The sequence below is a fragment of the Boleophthalmus pectinirostris genome, unplaced genomic scaffold (assembly GCF_026225935.1).
Source record: "Boleophthalmus pectinirostris isolate CB_2022bp ecotype Guang Dong unplaced genomic scaffold, ASM2622593v1 HiC_scaffold_22, whole genome shotgun sequence".
Lineage (NCBI taxonomy): Eukaryota > Metazoa > Chordata > Actinopteri > Gobiiformes > Gobiidae > Boleophthalmus > Boleophthalmus pectinirostris.
Window position 1 is genome coordinate 16,954,658 of NW_026571190.1, and position 24,897 is coordinate 16,979,554.

Sequence of the window (24,897 nt, forward strand, 5' to 3'; positions counted from 1 at the left end):
ATTATTCACTTACAATCACCAGGGGCCTATTCTGAGTCACTATCTCAAATTAAACTTGCATTTTGGAAGGCTGGGCAACATCATGTTTTGAGAGTTATATGGGTATATTTCGGAAGGCAATTTTAATATTACATTATAATTTGAAAACACAAAAAAGACAGGAGTGAGAACAATAGTGCTTTATAACAATAACTTGAATTGACAAAAAGAACTTAATACTAATAGAGTGATGCTGATTGTTTTGAACAGTTGAGAGTGTCAAAGCAAGTCACTTTACTGTCGATAGAAACAGCTGACTGGAGGTGTGCTAGCTTTGTTAGCTCGCTACTTTGCAGTCTCTGCGTTGCAGTCTTTGCGCTCTGAAGATTGTAAGATTTAAAATTTCATATGATTCTCCTCATGTCTGTGGCCTGCTCTTGTTGTCTAAGACTCTAAATCCTGTAGAGTGTGGTGGGCTTAATACACAGTTTAGTCATCACTCTTAGATTTAGTCATCGCTCTTATTATCATCTGGCACAAGAAATAATAAAAAAAAAAACACACACACAAATGTCACTGAACTGATTGCAATGGGTCGATTGTATAGAGAAATGTAGTTTTGTGTGAAGCTAAAAATTTAGATTAGTTGTAGTTTTATTTACAAATACTATTCCACAAGTGTGGAAAAATATGGCATAGTCTAAATGTAACATGAAAAGCACATCTGCTCGTTTGCTTTGCACCTGTTTAAAGCACCAACACAACCTGCTCTTTCTAAATGCTGGACACTCTTTCCTCTGGTCACTTTAAACCTGGTCCACAGCTGTTTCCTCGGGTGAGTTTCCCATTGGACCAAACCACAACAGCTCACAACACAGCACCTGGCAGCCCCAAGCTTCCATCAGGCCTTTAATACATGAGCCTTTCAACTTTATCTGACCTCCAGTCCACATCCTATCTGCTTCTAAACTCTGCAAACTTCAGTTGTTGAAAGTAAAGTTTTTGTTGTGATTTTAGGAACATATATTTTTGTTAGCATCAGGTTCATAAGTCATACAGATAAACTAAATTCATAAAGATAAACAAGAGTGATTTGTCAGGTTACTTACAGTGTTAACTTCAACTACAGTATACTTCTAATTTAGACAGATATGTAGTGTGGTTTGGAGCATAGTTCAGACTTTGGGGAAAGCAATTTGACATTTTTTTGTGGTTTATGTTTTCAAAAAGACAAAATAAAACTTAATTGAAAATAGTCATTGATCAATATTGGACAAGAATCTTCTTTTGTCATACCACCCAGCCCTCGGAAGAATATTCAAAGTATAAGATGTAAACAGAGCATTGCTCCTTAACACCCTTCTTAAAGAGCTACTGCAGGCCTTTATTCATCACTCCTGACAATGGTGGTGAACTACATACAGTTGTGCTCTGCAACTTCAGTATGTTCTTATGTAAGTATACTCATTTTTGCAGAAGCTGAGGCTTTGCACCATTAGGGATTGTATATTTTAAATATAGTCAGCCCGAGAAACAGTGACGTAAGGCAAGAGTTCACCCTGGAACAAGCTCTCCACTCCTCCCTGTGATATTGACTTTAAAGGGAATCTGAAATGTTGGAGGAGTTGTAGAAACACAGAGAGGAACGATGAAAGAAAACGATTTGAATTTGGAGGTGACCTTTTTGGTTTTGTCAGTGGGTCGAAAGACAGTCACCCACCTGCGAGCAACATCACGATAATGTTTTGATAAAATAATATGACACAGTAGGGGAGAGTTAGCCTCAGCAACTGCAGCTCTCGGGGAGAAAAACTGATTTTGAAATGTGTGGATTTGAAGCAGCATGCTCTCAGTCCCAGTGGGAGCAGTGCAACCACAGCAGAGGCACAGCACAACCTAGTGGCCAGAGAAAGAATTAACTCATAATCCGCCTTGTACTTCAGTAGATGTTGGTGGAGTAGAAATAAGCATACTCAATAACATAATGAATTAAGTTTAAACTGAAGACTGTAAAGTCACATAGTCATTCCTTACTACTGTCTGTTTAAACTACTGGCCGGTAGTGCACTAAAGATTCACTACGTAACTTTTCAGGGAGAAAGGTCTAACACTTTCTTCAGAGAAATGTTATTGGAATTGTCTTTCAATTAAAAGCATTTTATAACATTAAAAATATCTTGAACAACATGCATTCTTAATGTTAGAAGGCTCGCATCTCCACAGATCTGACCTGTGACTTGGACTGAGGGCATCACCTGCTTGTCTTCATAAATATACGTTAACATACAACATTTAATGCCTTATAGTGGAACATTCTGGGAAAGGCAAAAACATCTCCAAATCTCCAAGGAGACAAGCAAATGGTAACCAGGCTGGTGCCACCTAATGCCTCCGCTCAATTTCATTTCTGTCCAGCAAGTATGTCAGGAATAGGAATACACTAGATGGTTTGCAAGAACCCTGGAAGTGTGAGTCCAGGCACCAGCCAATCAGTGAAGGGCCATACATTCTGTGTTGGCAACGATTCCCGAGATCAAGGATTTAAAGCCGGAACAAAGAGAATGTTTGGTGAATTTTATCAAGGGGAAAGACGTTGTTGCCCTTCTTCCTACGGGGTTTGGGAAAAGCTTAATATACCAGTTAGCCCTGTTAGCGGTGCATTACATACGTCACAGCCAAATAGCAGAGATTGGTTAAATTTAAAAAAGTACCCATTTACCATTGAGCAAACAAATTCAAACACTGCAAGGTCAGACGGTTTCCACAAAGTGAAATCGGCTGATGAATCAGGCTAAGCAAATGGTGTATCCTCCACTAAAAAGTTACATAGTGCTGCTTTAAATTATGCATGTAAAGTAGTAAGCCATTTACTTCCTCCTACTTGGACAGGCTGAGCTTGGACTCTTTTTATGGACAAACTTTTTTTTAAGGAAATGTAAAATGTTGTAGATATCTCTCATCAGACAGCGCTCATGAAAGTTGCAGAAGTGTCATTAATTTTCTATGCACTCTTATGTGCTAATGGGTCACAGTGGAGCAGCCGCAAACAGGAGACGAGAAACCAACAATAAAAACCAGTCTCTGTGGTCTTCTCTGGGCAACTGTTCATTTCACTTTATTGGGATCTAAAAGTGCCCCAGACACATTTGTGAAAAAATAACAACTTTGTTTCTGTTAATATTTAAAGAGATAGACACTTAAATGTGAGCTTTACAGAGAAATCTAATTAAGCCGGTTTGATAAAGAGGGCATTTAGCGGGCTACCTTAATAATAAGAAATGGGTACGGTATAATCATCTATCAGTCCTTATCCTCAGCATCTTTTTAATTCACTTGCTTCATCTCTTGTAGTGAAAAAAATCCTCCATCCATAAATCTCCTATTTGGTGTGCTTCCTCGTCTCCTGCTTGGCAACCCTGTAATCTGAGTATGTGGTATGAATGCAAGTCATCATTTCTAATGTTAGCCTCAAATATCTACCACATGTTGTTCCATTCAAGTACTTAAATTTCATACTTCCAACTCTATCTCTCTGACTCCTGTTTTTTTCCACTGTTTAATTGTCTCTCAACTACACAACATTTCTGGATTGCATAATTGTAGCCATAGACAGCTCATCTGTGCGAATATTCATCATATTGTGGGGACTATAATCTGTACACACTCAGATCATGGGGACCTAAACTAGTTCATGGAAACCCAACATATACTGTATGTGCTGTGCATAGAGCGCTGTGTGTTGATGTGGAGGTTGTGGGGAGAGGATGATTGGTCTGTTGGGTTTTAGGTATTGTTTTTAATGTGTGACGTGTAAAACATGTTGTATTACAGTCATTGTATGAAAAGCAGTTTAAAAATACATATTGAACGATCTTCTTTTGAGAGTTTAATGTTCATTGGGAAAAGCCTGTCACTCCATTGGAGCATAATGAAGGCTGACCAATGAATGGGTTTAAGAGTAATGAAAAACTAGGACCATTGACATAGCTATTAACAATTTACCAACCAAATGTCTCAATCATGTCTTTTGAGAAGGAAAAAAGTAAAAAAAATAAATAAATAAATGTATAGTACATTTTCCCAGCCTTTGCCATAAAAATAAAATGTATTTCATTTTATAAAGTCTTACATAATGTCTGAGTTTGTATGGTACCTGTCTGATGGGCTCTGGCACCCTGTAGCGGCAGCAGCAGTGGGTGAGCCTCACTGCTGTGTCCAGGCTGATCTTGTGTCCGATGGAAACATACACAGGCTTGGAGCTCTTCTCACTGCTGCGTAATGCCTTCAGGAAACAGAGTGGACATAGTGTGCAGTCAGCAGCCTCACCCCCGGTCTTTAATATGTACCTTTGATTTGTTGTCCTTTGTTTTACCTTTCCAAGCACTTTGCCCGAGGAGGCTGTGAGGGGGAAGCTGTCTCCTCCTTTTTGCAGAGCAGCGATCTGAACAAGCAGAAAAGAAAAATATCAAAGTCAACCAAGGCAAAAACTCAAATCTACTGGCACTCACAGGCCACTTCAGAGGCCTATATTCTTGTCATTTATGTTTGTGCTCTATGTTTCTTAATTCAGTCATCAGAAACATCAAGATTTTTGTGATAATTAAACACAAACAATTGACTAGATTGCAATAAATCCTAATACACTAATATAGTCCACCTAGTACTAAAAGAATAAACAGAGACAGTCATTAAAAACTTGTAATGTAAAAACTAGCATTCTTTGTCTTGATGCAAGTAATTAAAGGTATCACGATATCAGTTGTTAGAGTTGCGATTAATGCGGGAAGAAGAAATATCACAATTTTACAATTATACACCAACAGTGGACACCAATAACCAAACACTGGATCATTTTTCATTTACTTTAATCAACATTGTGTAATACCTCTAGTACTATGTTATCAACTTTGTGAAATCAAACTTTCTGAATGGTTGGTTGAATGAAAGTTAATAAAACAACCAAGTAATAAAGCAGTTAAAAATTAGGTGATCATTTTGGGTACAGACTGCATAGAAGTGGGTATTTTTTTGCTTATATGAGAAATTACAATTACTGATTAAACAAATAATCTTGACATCCCTTTAAAACTAATGAAGTCATGTACTGTATTTTGGGGATGACTAAGCCCCATGCCTCAGACAGGATACAGTAAACATAGGAATTAATAACAAAGCATCTTTATACTACAATACAATTACCGGTAGTGTTAAAATGTTTTGGTAAGTGCTTCCAATAATTCTACTCTAAGCCTATATAGTACATTGTAGTTGTGTTATAAATATTTGGGATGGAGAAGAAAAAACAAGCAAGTCAAGGAATTTGCAGACTAATGATATAACAAGACAAACAAAATGTAATTAACATGCATTGCACCAAATGAGATTTACACCTTAATTAAGTTTACAAGGCCCTGAACTAAACAAATGAGATAATTGTTGATAGAGTTTAAAGAGCAAATGAAGGCCGTGAATCCCCCCTAAACAAACTGTGACCAGGAGGTGATTATAAACAGCAGCTTCTTGTTTGTCTCAATCAATCTGAGAGAAACAACAGTCCCTCTGCAATCATCCGCCAGCCGCACCCCGAACTCAGTTAAGACCCTTTCAAGCCAAACATTGATTTCTCCATTTGTAATGTTATGTTTGTGAAAAGTAGCAGTGGTCCTGTCAGGGCAAAGCAACAAGGAATATACAACTAAGGAATATAGCTGATGTAAACCAGGCCTTGACACAACATTATGCCATGATAACAAATTCTGACGTGCGATATATTGTTTATACTGTATATTTATATTAATATTGAAACCAAACCATGAAGAATTATCAAAGCTATTCTAAATGTACAGTACTGTATGCAACAATTTAATAATTAGTTTGTGATTTTAGTTCATAATTCAACCTTCTACAGCTAAAATGGTATCATATTGCAAAAAAGAAATACATTGACCATCAAAAAGTATTGTTCCATATATACTGAACAATAAATCAATATAGTATTTATTAGGCCTACTCTATATGCCTAATTGCAGATTAGAATGACAAATAAAAAATAAACATTTGGCTAAATCTAGATTATTTGACTGTTAAAAGATATCTCTGTCTTTCATCAAAATGTAATTTCTTCTTTCAAGCTTTACTACCTGCCATAGGGGTAAAAACTGTGCTTACCAAAATAATATAGATATAGTTCCCAATAGTCTTATACTGAGACTATCGTGGTACAAGCAATTCATATTTGTATAATTTTATTTAGATTGCAGAGTTATTTCTTTATGTTTATAATACGAAAAATTTGTATTATCATTTTTTTTCTTCAGCTCATACTCTCATCTATTATTGGAAAATAGAGACCCAATAGTCATAAATCATAAATTAGTCAAAAGTTTAGACAAATCTTTAGGATAAAAGTTATTTCAACTCATGTCAATATTCACTTTGCTCGTTTAAGACAGGGATAAACAAGGATTAAACAGGACTAAGCAGTAATTAGCATTTCACAACTATATCAAACTTTTAATTCACTTAAAGTCCAAACTTCTGATTCCCTAGAAGATAACCAATCCATCCACACATTTTTAATCCACTTCTTCACTGTATTTTTTGCCATAATCCTGTTAAGTTTTGATAAAGACAATACAAAGTCAGTGACGCTGTGACTGGTGCATTGTGGGTTATGGGGCAGAGCGGTGAAGAGAAGCTTAGCGGCGATGATGAATGGCTTGTCTGCTCCTCTGTGACGGATTAGAGCTAAGAGCAGGGGAGACACGGAGGGAGACAGGAGGAGAAGTCCTAAAGAGTGGCTGAAGTACAGCCCAGAAGGACAAAAAAGTTGGGATGATGTACAGTTTAAATCAAGAAATGGACTATGAACAATCTGAATATTTTTTCATGGGTAATAAAACTTTGTATACTGGGTAACCATCCATGAGGAGCACAGAAAGGAGGACAAGTCAGTACCAAACTGGGTCTAAAGCAGGACTAAATCAAGACAAAATTAGGACTAAACCAAGACTTAACCTGCACTAAACCACTAAACCATATCTAAACAAAGACTACACCAGGACTAAACCAGGACTAAACCAAGACTAAACTAGGACTAAATCAAAACTAAGCCAGGACTAAAACAAAACTAAACCAAGACTAAACCATAACAAAACCAAGACTAAACTAGGACTAAACCAAGACTAAACCATAACAAAACCAAGACTAAACTAGGACTAAACCAAGACTAAACTTGTAGTCAAATCGTGTTTATGTATGTCAACAATAAAAAATCTTAATGCTTCATGTATGGCATTAAATGATCAAGTATTAATTATTTTAATTACAAGTGGTTTTATTACCACAAAGTACATTGAAAAACATGCATTCTTGCTGTCAGTGGGGTCACCTCTCCTCAGATAAGATGACCTGTAACTTGGCCTAATGGCATTATTTGTCTCCATGGAGATAGATAAGCTTAATACCCTATTGTGGAGTGTACCCTTAACACTTGTCTATCCAAATAATCAAGTATCTTATTACTGCTTAACTGCTTCACAAGAAAACTACAGATGCTGGATTGAACAGCATTTACAGACAAATATCTTGAGAACTTGCATTGCCAAAAAAATTATTTATTTGCATTTTACACTTCGTCCTAACCTGCAGAGTTGAGTTAAAATATAGCAGTTTGGCTGGTGTGAAGGAAAGAGTAGGACCAGAGCCAAAACAGCAGAAGAGAAAATGACAGAGCAGGTCGTCAATAACATCAGTTTATCAGGAGAACAGACAGTAGCAGAGACAGGAGCAGAGACAGGAGCAGAGGGAAGGAGGGACAGGTGCAGACAAGATACAGGGCAAATCCAGACCGTGAGGTTCTGTAATAGTTTAGTTGTGTGGTTGAAAGATCTATTTTTCTATTTAGAATGAACCAGAAACATTCCCACTAGTTCTGCATAAAGGTGTTATCATTTATCCAATTATGTATTCAGACCAAGTGGCTGGATCAGATAATGTGCGCTTATGAGACTTGAACTTCGACTGATTTAATTTTTCCCATTCAAATTAATTGAATTGATTAAATCTTTAATGGTCAACAGCTGAGGGGTGTAAAAATAATATATGTGATAAAGATATGATCTAACAGTGGCGGGCTAGCAGGCATTCGACAACATCACCGGATTCAGACCCGGTGATTGGATAGTCAGAGAGCAAACCAGTCAAAGCAGCAAACAGCATCTCTAAGTAGCGGCTACTCAGATCAAAATTAGTATTACTATGTATTACTATTATTAATTTCCAGTGGTGTAGTGGGGATTTTTTAAGTGGGGGTACTCGATTCCTGACTGAACCAGGACTGAACCAGGATTAAACCAGGTCTAAACCAGGTCTAAATCAGGACTAAACCAGGACTAAGAGAGAGCAAGAGAGAGAACCCCAAGTTCACGGAGCAGGGTGTTCACAAAGTGCGATCAAGCAATGGCTGCCCTGAGCCTCGTGGGGTGTGCAGCTCTGTGCCACTCCTTTTCGCCTGCGGTCACTCACGTCTACGCGGGCACACCTTCGGGCCCGTCCCGACGTCTTGGTTTAGTTCTGGTTTAGTCCTGGTTTAGACCTGGTTTAGACCTGTTTTAGTCCTGTTTTAGTCCTGATTCAGTCCTGGTTTAGTCCTGGTCCCTCATGTTGCAGGTCACTGTAGGACAGTACTGGAGATATCAGTGTTTCCTGCAGCACTTTACAGTTAAAGCGGCTGCCTTGACAAAAAGTGGCCCCAGCCTTGACTACCTCTCTCCGAACCACGTGAATCCTCGCAAAAGTACGGTCTTCGCATAGAATCTCCACTTACTCCGCCACTGGGTTTATGTACATGAAGGGTTATTGCCAATGCTGTTTCATGTACAGTACACAGTGTTATGAATTATGCATATGACTTTATCTTTGTTCTGTTGTTCATAATGTTCAAGTGACAAGTGTAAATGAAGAATGTGATGGTGAAACAGATACTTTGTGTAGAGTTTATCATCTATTTCAAGTATTGCAAGTGTATTTGTGATTTTTTAAACCAAGGTTCAGGTCACAGTGCACATTTTAAACATGTCCAAGAACATTCATGTTTGAGAAAAGACTGAAATCTCAACTCATAAACTAAAACTAAAACTCAGAACATATTTGTAGATGTTTAAACTACAGGGTGAGCAGTTTTTACTCAGAATAAGACCCCATGGAGACACAAGGACATTGTGCGATATAAAGAATAAAGCCCTAGAACATTAATCCTTCATATTTATGTCATGTTTGAGAGAATTTTAGATCTAAAAAATACAATATTGTGAATAACTGAGGTAATAAAATCATTTCTTCCACAAGTTTTGCTGAATAGTCAGGGCCTTGCTGAGACCACTGCTATAAAGCATGCCTGCAGGTGTTGTGCCCTCTACAGAAATGTTACGGAGTGCTACTTTAAGAGAGAAAAATACATAAAAGAAAGATAATAACAATATTTTGGGGGATGGTGAAATTTTTATTTATTTTTTGAATGCATTTGAATAAAGGCGCTGTGTCCTCTGTGAGTTGATGTGATCCTCGTTTGGTCCATGGGAGAAAAAGGAGTCGCAGGTTTCATCTGAACAGTTTTTGAAATGGAAACGCTTCAACTTCCATTCGGCATTTGACTCTTAAAATGAGCTCTGGATGGAAGTGAAACGTCTCATCTCAAGTGTCCAGTGACCTTTGACAGCCCTCTCTACCACACAAGTGACTCTTAAAGGACATAGGAGGCGCTGTCTAACAGGGCCTCTTCTTGGGCTTGTCCCACTGTGGAAAGATCCGAGCCAGAACAGTTTTGGGACGTTCCTAAAGGCGCTGAGACGAAAGTTCAGATGTATCATGGCGTCTTTCTGGAAGTCTGTGGGATCTGGTCCCAAAGCCATCACCAGGAGCTTGGAGACAGAGCCGTATTCATGGATCAGGTCACTGGCTGCAGCTTTGCCCAGCTTCTTTATGTTTTTTGGGTTTGATGTGAACTTCAGCTGGGACTTTGAACTCATCCTGGACTCTGGTCTTCTCCAGAATATGCACTAATGCATCGAGGTGGGACCTCATTTTGGAGGGCAGCTCTTGCAGCAGTTTTTTGATCACACACTCTGTGACACTTGACAACAAGTGGCCCCCGCCTTGACTACATCCCTTCAACCCATGTGAATCCTTGCCAAAGTACAGTCTTCGCATGGAATCTCCCCAGTATACCCCCCACTCCTCACTCTGTGCTACTACTGAAGACCTAGGTGTGAAATGCACGGTCCGCCACTGTGATATAATAATGTGATAATGTCAAACTCAAAAAGGGCCACTTTTGTTACCAATACTAAAATAATTTTTAAATACTTTTAGTTGTCGAACACATGTTGAATATTATTGTGTGTGTGAATCTTGTGTCTTTCCTGGACAACTGGAAGTTCATATCTTATTATAGTCCTGTTTAAGACCTAGTCTATAGTGCAAATTTGCTTAGGGTTTAATCCTGGACGAGAACCTTGCAAAACCAAACATTACATAAGGTGGAGCTTGGAGTGAAAACTTTTAAACACTGTATGATAGACTACTAAATGATACAAGAAAACATTAAAAAAAAAAAAAAAAAGATTTCACAGAAAAACTAAAATTTGTGACGTCAACAGGCCTCAAACTAATTGAGGGGGATGGATACATTTAATTAAATTATAATAGCGATATGTTAAAAGTTTGGGGTTATACGAGGAGAGGGCACTGACAGTGATTTGAATAAGCCTGCGACTGCTAAATCTATCTAACCTCTTTCGTAACTTTGGCTTTGAACTCTGAATGAATCATCAGATTAAAAAGTTAATACAATAATGCAACAGTATGATGTCTACAGTTTGTGCCAGTTTCCCGCCGAGTAATGAAGGCCTCTTGAAGAAAAGTGTAAAGGCAGGTCCTCAAATGAGAATTACAAAATAATAAGCATGTCAATTTAAGCATGTCAAAAATAAGCCATTAAAAACTTTGCATTATCATTGCAAAGAAACTACTTTGAAAGATCTTATATTACTGGTACACAAAATGGATTGTGAAATTTAAGACATGTTAGAATGTTGTCTTCTCATCACCAAACATAACCAGAGTTGTGTTTTCTTTCTTTCACACATTTGAGAAATCCATCAACAAAGCTCAAAATGCTCTGTCCAACTCGTGATATCATGTAGTGGTGGTTTTCAAGTTAACAGCTACCTTTCACCTTTTGTTGAGATTGGCAATTCTAGAGATGAAATTACCCAAATGATTTTAATGAACGTGTATGGTGTTTAAAGCACAGTGGAGCACTTCCTGAGTGTTTTCTGTTTAGGAGGAAAACTTACCCTAAGGTATGATAGGGTGAGTTCTCCTCCCAAAACATGATGGATGAGGAAACAACATCATAACATAATCAGTAAACAACGTAAAATGGACCCTTTAATGTCATGTTAGACCCAAGCACTAAAATGTAGCTACGGGACTTTGCCAATACATTTCACTTTTTTGAGTTCTGTATGATTTAATTATTTATTTTTTTATATACACTAAAGACTGAGCTTTATTGATCTTGTACAATTTATGTTGTAATCTACCTTTGGCTCAAGAAAAAATATTATGATTAAAATGTTAATTCATCATTTCACAGTTTGGTTATGATGTCAATAACTGTGTAAAATCATAAAATTGTAATGGCAATTCTCTTAATTACCGTAACCCTAACCCTAAACAAATTAATCAATACTCAATTTTCTGCTATTGTCCCTAGTTAAGATTAAATTAATGCTCTCTTTCAGTGGCTTTGAGAACTACAATAGCCCTACACTTGATATTCATCTGTCTCCTTCTCAAGATCAGAAAACAAAAACACGATCTATTGCTTTAGCAGCTATTGTTTTAGCCTTATGTGGTAGCCATAACAAAAAAAAAACTTGCACTAAGCTTTTAACATTTTATAAGCAAACGGTGCATTTTGACTTTTTGACCTCCAGGTTTCATAAGCTGTAATATTTGTAAAACTTTGATATTAATCTCTTTGGTAGCTCAGTTGCATCATCGGCTCTAACAGTAAAACAAAAATAATATGTCAACATAAGCTGCCAGCATTTGGTTTGTAATATGTCTGCATGCAGGGACTGGAATACTGATTTTACTTCAGATGCCCTTCGACCTAATTATATGGGTTCACAATTCTATTATATCCTTTATTCTATGTTGATTTCTTATGATGAGGTACTTGCTTGTTTAAACCATTAAATTCTTACCACTTTGTATTAAAAACAATACATTAATTCAGTTTTTTACTCCAACTTTAGTCAAAGGCTTGTTTACCCATTTCATTGTTATAGTCTGCAAAATAATTGAATAGATCTCTTTGTATGGCAGTGTTTTGACCTCTCCTGTATCAATTCGTGTCTATTTTCTATTTTTGTCACTTCACCTTATGACTTTGCATGCTCATTAAAGCTATGCAAACATATTCTACCTTTAGATAATTTTAACGCCTTCAAAACAAAAATAAATTATTCAAGAAGGCTGTACATCACCAGCTAAACTTCTTCTCTACCTTGTTCTCCAACAGGTCACAGAGGCGCCAGACTAAAAACAAAGTCAACATTTGCATATTAATGAAAGCCAAATAATTTTCCTCTGTTCCCGAAGGTGTGCTTTAACCAATAGGTTTTTTGTTTGTGGCTTATTTGTATTCAGAAAACTGCAAGATCATTAGTTACACCAGGAGGCCTTGGCTTGCAGTAAAAGTCATACAGTGAGAGCCGCTGGAACAGCCCCACACAGAGCAATATGTTCAGAAATTAAACCTATTCACAAACTATTGAAGATGTTGCCCTTTTTGCCCCTGCATCATTGCTTTGTCATAATTACAGATGAATTCAATGTAATAAACAGGACAATTTGCATTAAGGGAAAAATGAGAAATGACAAAAGTGTACTGAAATAAAAAGAATATCGTGATTTGTTAAAAGTTGAATTCAGAATTTCTTAAAGTTGGACAATGGCTATTGCCTTGCCTTGAGTGTTACACAGCATGGCATTTAACAGATCCGAATGACCATGGAGATAAATAGGTGGCAACACCAGCTCAGGTGAAAAGTAATGTCTGTGGAGAGGTGAGTCCATTCAAAGCTACACAGTGGAACAGGGGTTGTTGCTTTTCAGAAGTGTGGGTGTTTTAACAACAGGAGGTTTATAAGGGTGCTTTGTTATTGCTGTGAAATTCCACTAAATGTTAATCTGCACACCTCTTTGTGAATCTGCATACTCTCCCCACCTCTTTGTGAATCTGCATACTCTCCCCACCTCTTTGTGAATCTGCATACTCTCCCCAACTCTTTTTGCATAAAATGCTTGCTCCACCTTTTCTTGTGGTCAGCTTTTTCCACAGACACCACCTGTGTCTGCTCATCGTCATGGAACTTTCAACCAATAAAGACATTACCACAGCAAACCAAATATGATTTTTTAACAATAGATGAGATGCAGTGTTTTATCAAAGGAGAGATTAATGAGAGAGCAGATTGGTGTTTTTTGTGAATGATCTTAAAACCAGTCAGAATGTTAAATATGGATGGTCAAGCAAATATTATATATTATAAATATTAAAGTAGAAAATACTCAAATAAATGTTCATATTCTGAATTCAAGTCATTTAACCCATGCTAGATATTCCCTTTTTACACTGTAATGTGAGGTAGAGGTTATATAACAGTCACCTGTGATTGGTGCTCCTCGTTCTTGTACACGCCCTCCACCTGCAGCAGGTTTTTGGCCACTCCCACACAAGGTAACCCTGACAACACGCCCAGATGACAAGCAAGACCGAACTCTGTCAAAAAAATGCAAAGGGTAACACAAACACAATGACATGTCTTGCTCAGTGTTTGACAAATGGCATGCAGGCATTATACAATGACTCAAGGTGTACACTACTGGAAGTTATTTATGACAGTCCATATGATATTTTTTTTGACAACTTAAAAGGTCCATTGCAAGTGACACCTCCTCCAGAAAAGTTGCGCAATGCACCTTTAAACAACTTAAAAAATGACAAAAACCAAACCATCGTGTACACTATGGCAGCAGAGTATTAAATTGTCTGAGGTTGCTTTTATCAAAGAAATTTCTGTGCAGGACTGAGCTGGCAGTGAGGGCCCTCAGTACAGCACAGACAAACAATTTCTCTAACAGTTGCACCAAACATAAGTAACCCACAACAGTCAAAAATGTATATGTGAAATAAGTCACTAAATAAATATGAACTTACATACATACACATAACAAAAATACTAACCCCTGTAATGGAAAATACCATTCCCATCCACAAACACCACCTAGACAAAGACAAAAAAGTTGTATTTTTATGTCAATTATATTCAAGAAAATGGTAATAACTAACAAAGTATCCTCCACCAAAAAATGACAGTGATTCTAAAAAATACATTCAAGCAAAATGATACTGAGTAGCCCAAAACAGATAAGATATAACTGATATTACAAGATTCAAAATGTCCCACCTGAGGCATGAGTTCTGGCTTGTTCTTTTCCAGCCTCTTCAGAGCCTCCACTAGAAAAGGTGTTTCTCTAAAGGCCAGAAACCCAGCAATGTATGGAGCAGTGAGGGCTACCATCTGACTGTCCTCGTACAAAACCTGCAAAACACAACATAATGGTCAAGTTCACCTGGCGTAACAAGCATTTTTCAACAAACTATCTCCAGCCCTTATGGTATTAACTGACCAAATGTAGTAAATAATATAATATAGTGGACACAAACAAGTTACACAAACGGAGCATAGGTGCAGACCCATTCCGATGACAGAAAACCTTTATTTTTTTCATTTCCAAAGTCATTCTCAACACTACTACCCATTACGCTTGCACCATTATTGTGTTGAAAAGCCTGAGGTAGCCGTGTTGAGAGTAAATTGAACACAAGCGGGGAACATAATCATATTATTGGACAGCGGTTCCAAACATTTCATTAGCCTTGTTGGAGCATGTGTCGCTGCAGTACCCTGACAAAAGCCATTTATTATGAGATATTACATAACAAGAGAGGCCAGGGGCTTTAATGTACAACTAAACAGGAGAAGATGAGGGTTTGTGGAGTCCAGCTATATGTGTTATAGAAAAATGAAAGCTTCTGGGGTTAGTGAAACAGGTGGTTTATTAAAATTAACCTTGATGGTGCTTGATTGAGTTAGGACACATATTTTGAAGGATACTTTAATATACTGTGTAACACAATATACAACTGAGATACACAGAATAAAAAATGCAGTGCATGCAGTGCACCATTCACCGCTATCGGTGATATGGTTTCATATCAGTATTGAAAAAAATCCTTTTATGGAAAATTTTTACACAGTTATCTTAAGAATATAAAAAAATACTATATAATAATCAGAAAAAAAATATTTTATTTTAAGTATTACAAAAACTAAAATTTCATTTATGAATCTCAATTGTACTAACATTAGGTTTAAAAATTACTGCATTTATGGTGACCCTTACTTATGCAACTCTAAATCTGTATTCAATCTGGATAAGATTTTGATGATTTTGAAATTGACAGACAGATTAACTCTAGATGAATTGGAAAAAACATCCAGGGCTACACAGCATCAGCCTATGGTCATATGCCTGGTCTGGACTTTACAGGGGTAAACATTATTCTGCAAAATTATTCTGGGAAAAATTTCACAGTACAAGTTCAAGTACATTTTTATTGTAAGCAGGCCAGTCATATTGATTTGGTGCATTCCTTTATAGTGTTCTGCGATTGTAGTTCCATTTAAAAACAGCATCTCTGATCTTTTCTAACTCTTTCTAAAATGGCAGTGCTCACCTCCAGTTGTGGGTAGCTGAGGACCACCAGCTGGGCACATGCGTTCACATCGTCCCCTTTGATGAAAGACAGGTCGACTCCACCTACTCGCTCCAGTCCTGAGAAATCCGTAGTTTTCTGCCACTGCTCCGTGTCCTGCTCCACCACCAGCTGACGAAGGCACTCCTGCTCACTGCATATAACAACAGAAACTATGGTCATGGGCTCATGGCTGAGGATATGAGATGCAATACATGTAAAAAGACTGTGATATTAGGCCTTCCAAATCTATATTTAGGGCTGCACCAATCCATCTTTTTCAGTTTCGATACAGATTCCGATACTATGGCTTTAAATATGACAGAGACTGAAAACAGCATTTATTTTTTTTATTACAATTTATAACTACTTACAGAAAAAAAAAATCCAAATGCAAATGTTATGTAGCTGTTATTTATCTCTCAATTAACTACAGAATAGCTTTGAATAAATAAAATTTCAAACATTATGAGACTGTCTGGCTCAACTATGACCAGTAAATAGTCTTAAAATTCAATATCCGATCGAGCACATTTTTTTCAGTATCTGTTGTTCCATCTAAATCCTTAATAGCTAAATAAAATTATTAGTTAATTAATACAAATTTTGGTTGGACGCCCTTAAATTAGTCGACTAACTGACAAGAGCTACAATACAAACTCAATACATCACTCATGATACAATATTATAACAATATGGATACATGCAATAATCGATATATTGCACATTCTGCAAAATATCACTATTTTTAAGAACCAAATACATTTAACAACAGTATTTATTTGTTAAACCACTGCTTGTGCAAAGTCATGTTTAAATCATGCTGTTGTTTCATATTGTAATCACTAACACTAACACAAGATTTGGCTACATCTTAAAACATTATTACTTCCCTCTCTCAGCAGCAGGTACACACATGGCAGTGAGCATACAGATGACAGGCAGCATATGGGCCATAATACAGAGTCATGGAACCATAGCTGGCCTCTTCATCACAGTCTCACAAATCAATAGTTTCTAGTGGCACCAGTCCAGAGTCACAGACAGAGTTACAGCAGCAGTGGGAGAATGGAGAGGAGACATCTGCTTTAGCCGTATGCAGCTACACAAGGCCAATGTCAAGGGCCGAAGAGGGCTACAATATGGCCACACTGCATACAAATTATGAGCAACTTTGGGAATAACTTTGGTGGTCGGCAGATGTTCCTATTTAACATGGGCAGTCTGAGTTTCAGGCTATTTGTCACATATTTGTATTGAAAATATTACTGTCACAAAGTTCAAAGTTGTGCTCATCTATTCTGGGTGTGAGCTTCAAATTGAGATGCACTGACAAAAACAAATAGCCTACATTTACTTTAATACATTAAAATTATATATATGTGTGTGTGTGTGTGTGTGTGTGTGTGTGTGTGTGTGTGTGTGTGTGTGTGTGTGTGTGTGTGTGTGTGTGTGTGTGTGTGTGTGTGTGTGTGTGTGTGTGTGTGTGTGTGTGTGTGTGTGTGTGTGTGTGTGTGTGTGTGTTTAGTGTTGGGCTCCACTGGTTTAACATTAGGGTAACTGAAAATGATGTGATGCAAGACACTGACATGGCAGTAACATTTTGAGGGCTTTTCATTATTCAGAACATAGGCTAAATATTTCGCTTGAAATTGTCATCATCATTATCATCATTCTGAAAACTATGAATAGGTGATATCTTGAAGACTTGAGGCCCATTTTAAAGATAATATCCACGTTTTAAATTAAGTTGTTAATTTAATTAAATTTTCAGCACTCTGAAACCCATAGATAAGAATACACATAAACTTAAACTCTTTTGTTCAACTTTTTCAGATGCTCAAAGTTGCTTTAGAATGATGTGCCTTACTCTTCATTTCCCACACAAAAAGTGTATGTTATACAAACAAGCTAAATTGGTGAAGTGTCTTGATCAAGGACACAATATCAGTATGCATTAATAGGGCTGAAATCAAGACAGACTTTTGGGTTGGCGGGAGACCGCTCTAAACAAACCATGTATAGTACTACTGCATAATGTGCCATAATGATCCATGTTCAAGTACCAAAAGCACTAGAGATAAATGAAATGGCTAGCTCGTGAGTAATGTTAACGTAATTCGGCAGGGACTTGTTTAATAGTACAAATCAGCTCACCTGTTCCAACATTACTGCTAGCTGTTAATAAATCAGGTTTCCAGTTAGATTGTGTTAAAACAAAGCTCTGACTAAAGTCTAGTAGACTAAATGTAGTCGCTAGATAACATGGTTAAAAATAGTGAGTCGTCCTTACCTCTTCCACTGTTGCTCCAGTTCTTCTGTGTGGAGAGCAGACATCAGTGTCGCTTTGTGAATCTACAATTTTGTTAAAAAATAAACCTTTTAAAATCCATAAAATCCACTGGCATATGAAAGCATGTCGGTGTTGTCTTCCGGGTTTGACGTCACAAGAGGCGGGCTCAAATGTTGCCAGAGAGCAGTGCGGTGTAATGCTGCCCTCTGGTGGAAGAGATCAAATTCACACTTATGGGCCAGAGACCGTTCTAAAGCTTTTCTGTTTTGTTAAAAAAGTAATAGGCCCATATTATATATTGTATTTTCTGATCTGTTATGTTTTTTACGCATCAAAACCAAAAAATACCCAGTTGTGTTTTGTATTAGTTCTTCTCTCAAAAGAAAACACTCAGATCCACCTTGTGACGTAGTAATACAGGATGAACTCCACTGTGTTTTTAAATTTCATACACCAGGCATGTCCAAACTATGGCCCCTGGGCCAAATGCGGTTCTCAGACAAATTTTTCTTGGCCCTCAAGCTTCCAGGTGAATTGGCCCAAATAACCTTGCATCAATTAAAAATGAACTTTTTACTGGAAGTTTTTTGAAAATCTATTTAATATTTAGTGTGTGGTTTTAAGGATCTTAGCATGAATAAAGGACTGATGGCTCATTCTAACATGTTAAACATGCACATATTTCAATTATTCACTGTATTGAGCATCAGTCTATGGCCCTCGATCAGCCCTCTGCTTCGTCTGTGTTTAGATATGTGGCTCTTGATGAAAAAAGTTTGGACACCCCTGCCATACACCTTCAGTAGTATCATTTGAATAATTTCAGCACAGGAATTGCAAATCTCTACTGAACAAAAGGTAAAAGATTGCTGTAAACTACATCTTCTTGAAATCACAAGGTAGAACAGAGGATTTTGATCTTGGAGATGTAGCCAAACTAACAATAAAGCTTTACTAAGACGTGTAAATGAAACAATGGAGACAACAACAATCTATTATCCCAATTATACAAGAAATGATGATGAAAAAGAGTTTATTTTTTCAAAGTTCAAGTTTAATATTTTCAAAAATGTGAAGGCGCCATTTTATTATTTATTTCAAACAAATACTTTTTACACAATTCCTCAAATCAAGGTAAAGATATGCAAAGATGTTGAGAGAAGCAGAGAGACAGTCAAAGACACCACAGTAATAGCCCTCATCTGGAAATAATGAGATTGTTGTCCAATTGTTCACATGTAGACTCTTGAAATGTTAAAGTTCTTTAAATGAGAATAAAAGTATAACTGGTGGAAAGAACATTTTGTGTGTTGAAAATAGTCCTTTTTATGAGAAAAATTTAACAAAAATGATAACTTGAAATCAGAAACAACTGTTGCTGCAGATTAACGTCAGCTTCCATTCAAAATTTGTTACAGAAAGGTTAATCCTGTATACTCAACCAAGCTCCATAGACATGAAATAATTTTAAAAACGGTTTTATACACACAATATACAGGCATTTATCCTGCTGTTTACAACATTCAGCTTTATCGATCATCACACACACAGTAGCCCTCAAAACATTTTTAAATAAAGCAATTTATATTTTAATTTACTCAAATTTTGTTTGTTTTCAATGAAAAGATCCATCAATTTATTTGGTAACTGACAACTGAGACATTTAAACAGACAGGCATATGAACGCAAAAAGTGCTACGTCACAAAATTTGAATTGAAAAGTCTACTTCTTCTCATGAAAACTCATTCAAACTGTATTTCTCAGTTTTATATAATTTAAATTTTATACTTAAGAGTGGACAATTTCAATGTGTAAAAGTAATCATGTAAATACATTTTGCAACTACTGTGTACTAGTACCCTAAATCAACTAATTTTAATGTTTGAAAGGACTTTTCCTGAATATTTTACTTTGCTGATGTGCCCCTTTGAGTTGTGCCTTGTCTCCGTAACCAAAGAAATGTATAACTACTCCTACTATGTAACAGTTTTGGTTTCAAACCGTATTTGATGCATTAGAAATGAGCCTGCTGTTCTGTCCAGCCTCAATCTGGACAGTTGAAAAAGCAAATTTCTTAGCTTTTTAAAAAATTATTTTACAAAAGGCTAAAATGGTATAGACACATGGCTCTTAAATGGCTGCAAGTATTTCTAAAATCTTATATACTACCCCAACTCACTTCACCCCATCAAGTACTCCAAAAACAGTAACACGATTGAAAGCATTACAGTATCAATATATTATGACTGGCGCTCCCTCATGACAAAGTAACATTCTCTCCAAAAAGACAAATATAAGCTATAATATCAATGTAAAAGTAATGTTCAACAATGGCAGTTCATATCTCTCCGAACACTCCCATTTCAGGCAATTCAAATATTAGAAAATCCTAATCACTAGCACATTCAAAATTCAATATTATCAAGGCATCTTTCTTGACCACTTTAGTTCCTCAACCTCACAAAAAGCAAATGTCTTCTGAGGGATGCAAGAGACAAAAGCAAGTAATGATAAATCTGGCTCAGTTTTACTTTCAAATAAACTCCAACCAAGCACCCATAAAATATCCTACTTATATACTCTACAAATATTTTAATGATAAATAGATTTTTTCACAAGTAGAAACGTATTGCTTCTAGTAGATTACAATGTTAAGAGTTTAGAAGACATAGGTGTTTCTCTAAAGTTGACTAACAAGACAAAATGGCCTCTGGTAATCTTGAGGTTGCCTGAATGATTCTTGTTATAAAATATACAGTTATCAACCCAAGTTTAAACACTAATTCTATGCTTACACTTGTACTAGAAACACTAGATAAGCAAAGATGGTATGACAATATATGGCAAATACACTGAATTTTTGCAAGGTCCGTAAATGTAACAGCACGTCCAGTCTATTCAACGCATGTGGATGAGGTCTGCGTTGTAAAAAGTGCTGTATGTCTGTACAAATGCATAAACGTAACAGCGCCCTCCAGTGGTTTCCATCCAATCTTGAATGAAATATTGCTCTATACAGCTTTCTCGCCTCACATAAACATTCTGCCTATGTTTGGGTTTAAAATGTGGCCTAACAATGATGCCAGGCACGAAAAATATATGACCTTTGTGCAAAAATGAGCCCTTTGAATCTGTACAGTATTTTTTGTCTTTGTCTCTGAATGAATCTGTTTTTCTTTGTTTTGTGCAAGCATGCTTTAGTTCCCTTAGAGACTGACTGTGCAATAAGGAACAGATGCAGGGTAATAGAACAGGCTGACGGTTGGAGAATGGAGGATTATGGGAATTGTAGTCCTCCTTATGCCTGCTTCTACCTGGAGATCATGGAGCTGGATTGTGATTGGTTGGATGAGGTGGTAGCGGCGCTCAGCTGAGAGAAGCCACTGTGGCTGGACTCCAGGCTGGTCATGGATCCCCTGAAAAGAGCACAGAATACTATTGAGAATGTTTTACAATTGTACAGTATTAATAATAAACATCAAACTACCATCCCCATAGCAACGCAAACACCTGCTAGTGGCTAAATGTACATCTATCTGTGCCCAGGATGCATACACCCAAAACATGCTTCCATCAAACCCCACAGGATCAACTCAGTGCTCAGGCTCTGCCATAGGCTGCAGCACCCATCAATGTCAGGAAGACAACTTACCAAGCCCAGTACCAAGAATTTTTTCTAAATTGGTGACCTGTGCCTCCTTTGTTTATTTTGTATGCCTCATTGTTTATTTGTTACTATTACATGTTATTATTATTTTTATATTTAGGAAATAATGGAAGTTTGTCTCCATGTTGGTTGATTTAAAAAGCATCTAGTGTGGTAACATGCTTATAGGCCTTGCTGCCTATGGCAAAACATGACACCATTGGTTATTTTGAGTTAAACAAGGGTCATGTTTTATGCTGGGTATTTATCAAAATATAGCCACATACATGTTAACTTATTTCAGCAAATCTTCCAGTTAACTACACCACAACAAAATATGTACTACAGCAATACTATAATAAAGGTATTTTCAAATTCAACACATCTACAATATCAGATAAGTGATAAACAATTGAAAAAAAAAAAAATAATAAATAGTTTGATAATGCAAATGAATGGGTGTCAACATGAAAATTAAACATGATGGTGAATGAATATGTAAAATGTTAAGTTTGTGTGACTTTTCGACCTAATATAGATTTTATTAGTCCTCATGCAAGCAGAATGAAGCCAGCCTGTGGGTGGTAGATAACTTAAGTGTTATTCTCTGTGATCAGCCAAAACAATCTGTTAGGCAGTGCTCAAAATCCATTAGCAAATTCAGATGCAGAAAAGGCATCTCTTTGCTCTGAAGCAGGTCTGCCATAAAAAGCATTTGTTAAAAAAAGTCAGCGGCCAAAAGCAAAAAATGGCTTCAGCAAGGAGCTAAAAAGGGAGAGGGGCAAACACGGTCCACTTACAAACTTCGCACATCACAGCAAGCCGTTCTTCAACAGGAAGAAGACAGAGCAGGAGGGGGTTGTAAGCAAATTGGACAGAAAAAGCTGATTAAAAGAAAACTCAACAGCATCCTCAATTCAGCTCTAAAAAGAATTTCTAAGGGAGCTGTTCAATATTTAACATCACAGATAAATCAAATAACGTACGAGGGCCAGAGGGAGAGATTGTAGAAAGAAAAACTGAAAGAATACAGCAGTGAAAATGAGCAATCTAAAAGAAAGAGTGCTTAAAACACCAACACTATGGTCACACGCCACTTTATGACAAAATATGATTGAATTTAAACATTTACACCGAATGAAATGTTCAGATATGTTTTGAACAGAATTTAAAAAGTACCAACCTGAAGTCCTCAGAGCCCAGTACTTCTGTGTAATACATGACTTTACACTTGTGGGAGGAGACCTGCAGCGTGGCCAAAACGTCGTCCACTCGGGGCAGGTTGGTGGCAGAGCAGGCCGGCATGTTGTGGAACTTCCACTGCAGGATGTAGAAACCGGGCCACCGTGTGATATGTGAGCCCTGAGCAGAGGGGAAGACAACAAACATATCATGAGAGGGTGTAATATGGATTTATCAAAGGGGACATATTACATACAAAATTAAGTTTTAAACATGTTCAACACTTGCTTATCCCAAGTTTTTGATACATATTCCACATGAAATATTATCATCATTATCATTATATATTATTATACAACACTGTGTAGAAAACTTCAGTGCTTTCTGTTTGTGGGCTCAGACCTGCACACTCTCGCCCTCCTTGCAGGTGAGGGGGGACTCCACCATGCTGTAGTCCTGGCCCATGGTCCAGGACTTGTCTATGAGCTGCACATTGTTTCCTCCGGGAGATGTGATCCCATGGGGGTCCTTACGAGGGGCCTGAGGGGCACGCTTGGAGTGGAAGATGTTAAAGACCACATCTCCTTTACACACATCGAAGTCCCAGGTGATGACAGAGGAGGCATCGATGATCTCAATAAGGATCTACAGGCACAAGTTCAAATGTGGAGGGGAGAGAGTGAAGAGTTATTGTTCATTTTCTTTGTAAAGTGCATTGTAAATGTAAAATGATTTGTGTATCAGTGGCTGAGATACCAAATTAACAGCATTTGTATCAGTGGGTAGACATGGTGACATGTGTACATGTATAATGAATTTTATAATGACTATCTCTTTAATTTTTGTCTTTGCCACATTAGTTTACCATTTTTACATAATTTTCCTTGACAGAACCTGCACAGGTGAGAACAACGAGAAATATTTCGTTTTCTTTCTCACATCAGATTTAATTGTTTACATAACTAATATTCTGTTAAGTCCAGAAATCAGATAATGAAAACATATTTGATGTGTATGGAAACATAGTCAAGAAATTCTTAGATGGTCAAAATCTACAACATAATGATTGAACGGAATGTTCTTATAACGCCATAAATGTTGTGAAAAGTATAAGACTGAACTTGATATTGGCATTCAGTGTTCTTGCGGTATCAAACGTTCACTTGTGCACCAATAATAGCCACTAGATGGCAGGCTTTGTTTAAAATGTCACACAGACGGATTCTGTTAGCCTGCTCATTTGAAGGTGCACTGTATAACATTTTTTAGTAGAGATCAGGGAGGTCATCTTTCATGAAAATAATGCTTTGCCTGGAATGTTTCACAGTGTGATATCCAGGTATCTATCTTTCATTTATTCAATTACAGACATTTCTATTCATGTTTCTATTGGTGTATGGTGCCTTGCTTGTTTCCATGGAAATTGATGAGATTTATACCATTTTATGAAACATTCCAGACAAGAACTTACATATAACACCTTAAAGTAAAATGCTTGTTATTTAGTCTGACCTCGTGTGGAGCTCCTTTGAAAATGCTGGAGCTCTGGTAGATGGTCTCTGTCCATAGACGCACGTCCTCATTCTCCATCTCTTCAGGTGTTCGGTACATGGACTTAGGAACCAGGCCTCCCTCAGGCACCTCACACTAGGAATGAACAAATAAATGAATGAAGTAAGTTATAGTAATAGTAATGATGAAACCAGTATATCAACATACCCAAAACCTGACCGAAGTATGTTATTGTTGGTTAATAATAAATATTTGATTTTGTTAATGATAAATATTTGATTTTCAGAACACATCCATCCATATTGTTATATCATTATTAGGATACATTTTGGCAATTGTTGTAAAATGTCCTAATGTAATTGTAATTTCCCATTTTATTATCCAACATG

The 24,897-nt window shown here is 37.0% G+C and overlaps 2 protein-coding genes across 3 annotated transcripts in view; both read right to left on the reverse strand.

Moving 5' to 3' along the window:
* The window catches only part of LOC110173873 (endonuclease V), a 75,496-nt gene extending 57,192 nt beyond the window's left edge, over positions 1-18,304 (reverse strand). For both annotated transcript variants that reach the window (XM_020939882.2, XM_055158743.1), the window contains exons 1-7: positions 18,168-18,304; positions 15,857-16,028; positions 14,523-14,657; positions 14,300-14,339; positions 13,722-13,834; positions 4,352-4,420; positions 4,133-4,261 (exon numbers count right to left, since the gene is read on the reverse strand). In XM_020939882.2, the coding sequence (XP_020795541.1) occupies positions 4,133-4,261; positions 4,352-4,420; positions 13,722-13,834; positions 14,300-14,339; positions 14,523-14,657; positions 15,857-16,028; positions 18,168-18,211 (702 nt within the window). In that variant the 5' untranslated portion in view covers positions 18,212-18,304. The remainder of the gene's footprint in view (positions 1-4,132; positions 4,262-4,351; positions 4,421-13,721; positions 13,835-14,299; positions 14,340-14,522; positions 14,658-15,856; positions 16,029-18,167) is intronic.
* An 879-nt stretch (positions 18,305-19,183) lies between these two features.
* The window catches only part of si:dkey-237i9.1 (SEC14-like protein 1), a 15,692-nt gene continuing 9,978 nt past the window's right edge, over positions 19,184-24,897 (reverse strand). Inside the window, exons 11-14 of the mRNA XM_055158216.1 lie at positions 24,509-24,643; positions 23,399-23,641; positions 22,998-23,176; positions 19,184-21,584 (exon numbers count right to left, since the gene is read on the reverse strand). Coding sequence (XP_055014191.1) covers positions 21,479-21,584; positions 22,998-23,176; positions 23,399-23,641; positions 24,509-24,643 — 663 coding nt within the window. The 3' untranslated portion in view covers positions 19,184-21,478. The remainder of the gene's footprint in view (positions 21,585-22,997; positions 23,177-23,398; positions 23,642-24,508; positions 24,644-24,897) is intronic.